This window comes from Phoxinus phoxinus, assembly GCF_949152265.1.
Source record: "Phoxinus phoxinus genome assembly, chromosome: 8".
NCBI lineage: Eukaryota > Metazoa > Chordata > Actinopteri > Cypriniformes > Leuciscidae > Phoxinus > Phoxinus phoxinus.
In genome coordinates this window covers 36,984,681-36,989,680 of record NC_136883.1, presented here as the reverse complement: position 1 = coordinate 36,989,680, position 5,000 = coordinate 36,984,681, and the positions used below count along the sequence as shown (strand labels likewise).

General features: G+C 36.3%; 1 protein-coding gene across 5 annotated transcripts in view; it reads left to right on the top strand.

Annotated features, from left to right (window-relative positions):
- Positions 1 to 5,000, top strand: part of chst8 (carbohydrate (N-acetylgalactosamine 4-0) sulfotransferase 8) — a 196,648-nt gene that overhangs the window by 37,072 nt on the left and 154,576 nt on the right. For all 5 annotated transcript variants that reach the window (XM_079620181.1, XM_079620184.1, XM_079620182.1 and 2 more), the window contains exon 2: positions 3,326 to 3,524. In XM_079620181.1, the coding sequence (XP_079476307.1) occupies positions 3,350 to 3,524 (175 nt within the window). In that variant the 5' untranslated portion in view covers positions 3,326 to 3,349. The remainder of the gene's footprint in view (positions 1 to 3,325; positions 3,525 to 5,000) is intronic.

Sequence of the window (5,000 nt, the reverse complement as noted above, 5' to 3'; positions counted from 1 at the left end):
TTGTATTCATGTTAGACGGCAAAACAAATATTTTCTTAGTTTTGCAATATCTAAACAATCTTAGATAAAGATGAATTTTGAGAAGCTAAATGACTGAATATATTAAGTCTTGTTGTTTACTGAAAAATGTGTCACAATGAAGTGAGTTTATGCTTATAATAAGAAAAAATCCCTTAATTTTAACACATTTTTCAGAAAACAAGACAAGTAATTTTGCATCTCAAGTAAATTTAAAGTCCATCTTGATTTAAAGATTTTTAATGTAGTTTATGTGGTGTTTTTTAATCTGCTTTAACAATAACAATAACAATGTGTATTGTGAAAAGCGCTATACAAATAAACTTGAATTGAATTGAATTGAATTGCTTTAAGACAAAGCATGTGTAAGTTCATAAGTCGACAGCATTGCTGAGTATTTTCTGCTTAAAACTGCAGTGAACCAAAGACAGTCTCAAAAACACGGGTTGAAATCGCTGGTGTTTCTGACGTCACACACTACCTTGTAACCAATCAGATCAACGTGTGATCGTCCACCAGTGGATCTCTGAGTGAGTGAGTGAGTGGAGGTGGGGCTCATTTGGATATTCATAGAACCGCGCATACTAAATGAGGCAAGGGTGTCGGGTTACATTCAAGATATTTTAAGGCATGAAGAATTTTTTCAAGGAAAAAACGTTAAATGTAATTTTGGTGATCTTTGGTAATTTTACGGGATACAATTATTGACTACAGGGGGAATTTAAGATTTTTTACATATTTGAACTGGAAAACAAGAAAAAAAAAATTATGCAGTGTATAGTACGAGTTGTATGCTAATTTTCTGTTTTGAACATACTAGCATTGTGTTTGTAAGATTGGAAATAATCCAAGATATTTGAAAGGAACAAAGACATTTGCTTTTCATCCCCTCTTATTTAAAGGGAATGGGATTATCAATGGGAAAAGTTGTGATTGTCTGATTGGTCAGTTTGAATATCTCTCACACCTGGGCGTTTGTCACATGGTCGGGGGAAATTATAAAAGAAGATTGTAACTGTTGTTCTGTCTGTTTTCTTGGGATGCGCTGGTTTCGGGTCTGCCTCTCTCTCTCTCTCTCTCTCTCTCTCTCTCTCTCTCTCTCTCTCTCTCTCTCTCTCTCTCTCTCTCTCTCTCTCTCTCTCTCTCTCTCTTTAAGAAGTTATCATTTCATTCATCCATGTTGTAACTATTTTAAGTGTAAACATGACCTTATTTTGTCACATTGAACCTTTTTGATTCATGGAGGAGTCAGATTAAAACGAGATGACTGCATATGTGAATGTGTCTAATTAACCAAATCAATGACTTTTTAAAGCTGGAAAGACGGTAACACGCTGGCCGGAAACCGGAAGTAGGGCCGATCATCAGCCGGGTCTTACAAGTTCAATTTGTTTTTTTGTGTCTTTTCCGTTAGTAAGTATAAACAGAAGTAGAGCATATGAATCAAGCACACATAACTTTCACCCGATGTGATATCCAGCACCAGTCGTCTGTTCTGAGATCAGCTCACACACCCTGAGTCTCGCGTCCAGCGCGGAGATAACGGGCCGTTGAGTCTGTGTGCATTAGTGCTGATTCCTCTATCACTCATGGGGTCGCTGACGCTTCTTCGGTGAATGCGAGTGCAGGGTTATGGGCTGATTGGATGCCGACACACGTCTCTCACACACTGAGGAACATGACGTGAAATTAAACTCGGAACAGTGTGTCTCTCAGGGAAGTGAAATGCATTATAGTCATGTTGATGTTTTAAAACCGCAGCTTTGAGACGCGATCATGTTTTTGCTGGTTTGTGATCAGAGATGTTCTGGTTAATATCTGCAACTTGTTTTGCATTATGTAGTCCTCTGGTGAACTCTTCGTTAAGAATAACTTTGTTAGTAATACAGGTAAAACTTTAGAATATGGTGCAAAAGTTCATTTATTTCAGTAATTCAACTTAAAAGGTGAAACTAATATATTATATAGACTCATTGCATGCAAAGTGAGATATTTCAAGCCTTTATTTGTTATAATTTTGATGATTATGGTTTACAGCTTAAAAAAAAACCCAAATTCAAAATTAGAATATTGTGAAAATGTTTTCATAAGCTGTAAACCATAATCATCAAAATTATAACAAATAAAGGCTTGAAATATCTCACTTTGCATGTAATGAGTCTATATAATATATTAGTTTCACCTTTTAAGTTGAATTACTGAAATAAATGAACTTTTGCACGATTTTTCACTTCAAGATGGACCAAAGCAAGTCAGGTTTACATGATTATAATTTTTTAGAATGATCAAATATGATTTTGAGGATGGTTTATTTGTTAATCTCTCAATCATCATTGTATTGCATTGCATTATATGTTAAAAACAACATAAAACCAAGCATTTAAAAATCATCTTACTAAGACTAAGATATTATTTGCAGATATAGAGTGACGACTGATATTTATATCCATTTTATTCTACATATCTGATATACTGTTATAAAGATCTCATTGATGCACATTACAAGCATCAGAACTTCATATTAATATCAGCATCTGCACCAAATTGCATATTTTGAATAAAATGTTGGTGTTTTTACCTCCATATTCTCACTATATCAGACTATATGAGCCATAAAAGCCTGGTGTATCAAATATGATAACAAAAAACACAAGGTCAAGGGTGTTTATGCAAGGTGTATGCAAGGTCAAGGTCAAAGTTTATTTATAAAGCACATTTACAAGCAGTCACTACTGCCCCAAAGTGATGTACAGATACAAATAACAGCATAAGATAAAAAGCACAACAATTAACCGGAAAAAAAAGAATAAAGAAAAAATATGCAAAGTTATATAAAAAATAAAACAAAATAAAAAATTTATACTTCTCTGACTATTATTATTACTATTTTATTAATTCCTTTTTGATTTGCAGGGATGAAAAGTCTTTTGCACTTTTGTAGATTGTATTTTTTCCACAAATAATGTTTTTTGCACCTATTTTGCACCATTGTTCATTATAAATGATTTATGTATGTGCCTCGTAATCCTGAATCAGGATAACTTCTCTTCTCTGATGACGTGGGCGGGGCAACCTGTCACTCACATGAGATCAGCCAATAGCAAACCACCACCATCCAATCAGTTCCCCATAGACTCAATCAAGCCCCGCCCACATTTCTTCTTCTTCTTCCAGGAGTGTCTCACTCATAGGCACAATATGGAAGAAAAAGTGATTTCTGCTAAACTGTTTGTGCTGTGTACTCGAGTCTTCTTCTGTATGTAGATGAGGAGATGTTCTCACACTGTTCCTCTCTCTCGCTCCTCAGGTGCTTCTTTCGCTGGGAGCTGTGATGCTCTTCCTGGATTGTAAGATGGTGGACGTTCTTCGTGGCCGGAGGAGGTTGCGTGTGTCCGTCTTTAAGCCGCCGTGTTCGTTCTGGTTTCTGCTGCTGTTTGGAGTGGGAGGACTCGTTCTCTTCATACACCTGCAGGATCTGTCGGATATGGTTCTGCAACAGGCTCCAGGTAAGAACAAACCCACCATCAATGTAGATTTGTGAACTCATTGTGCCATTCGTTCCCAAGCTCATGGAGATTTGTGTTTGGCTTATGGTTTTAAGTGTGGTTTGTGTGTTTCATTTTTTTAAAGGGACACTAAGTAGGAATTACTCCCATCTAGTGGTGAATTTGTATTTTGCATTCAAACTAATTTTGCTCTCCAGCGCCTCGCTTTTTCAAATGTGCATTGCATCTACGGTAGGCGATATGTACCAAAAAGCTTTGACAGGATGTCTTCTAATAGCACTTCGTCGAGTTTTCCTTCAGGTGAACAGGTGTGTTATTTCAAACAAACTGCAACATGACAACAAACAACCGAATGTTACAGTATGAATTACTGACTGTGAAAAACATGAAATATTGTAGTTATGCCCAGGGTGCGATTTGTGAAAAAAACAGAGGGGAGGGGGGATGTTTTGAAACATTTTTATTCATAAAAATAAATCATGAGAACATGACCTTCATCACTGCATTTGCAGGAATTGTAAAATCTTTTTTCTTATTAACTGAAGTAGCCTAACGCAATATCTTTACTCTAATAGCTTATCTTTCCCCACACATATGAACTGTGATCATGCAATAACGTTAACTTTACATCGCGATGCTGAGCTACAGTGAAATGATAGAAAAGACATTATCTGTGATAGCAATTCACCTCATTCGTGCAAACTGGAGTAGAACGAGGCTCGCGTCTACCCGTCCCATGTATATAAAGATAATAAATTCTTCATTTATAAGGATAAGTCAGATAATTGGCCGAGGTATTTGTACACCATTGAGGACATATTTATGAATAAAAATATTGATTTTAGATAATAAAATACCTAAAAAGATACTTATTGTCCCTTTAAGATTGCACACAGGGTCCATAATGAACTTTTTGCGACACCTGTGAACTGAGAAAAAAGTGGCGTAAAAAAGAAAAAAAAGAAAAAGTCACCCGCCATTAAAAATGCATATATTTCTGTCAGAATGAGTTCTGTAGCGGTTTTGTCCTGCAGATTTGTGGCGCCGTGTCACTCGTTCATCAGCCAGGGTCTCTGTGCAACACCATCTGTCACAAAAACATCCAGAACCATCATGATTTTGGCCCTTATTTTCATTTTTTTGGAGAAGAATGTCTCACCACTGAGGGATTTTTTAAACCCTTGGAAAGCCTGACATATTAGATGCACAGAAACACATCCAGCAAACAAAACAACAGGATCATTATTCAGATTTGAATACAACGGATGAATAGATGCATTAGACTATGCGTTGGAATACTTGATTGTGATTGGCCAGTTGTGGCATTCATGGTATAATGGTGTGTATCTGTACTCGCTGTTGTGGTTTATTTTAGAGAATGTAAATGCACGATTGGTTGTTCAATCCTATATTTTGAGACTTGCTTGCTAACTTTTGAGCAGAATCACACCCCAGTTAAAGAACAGCGTGATAAAT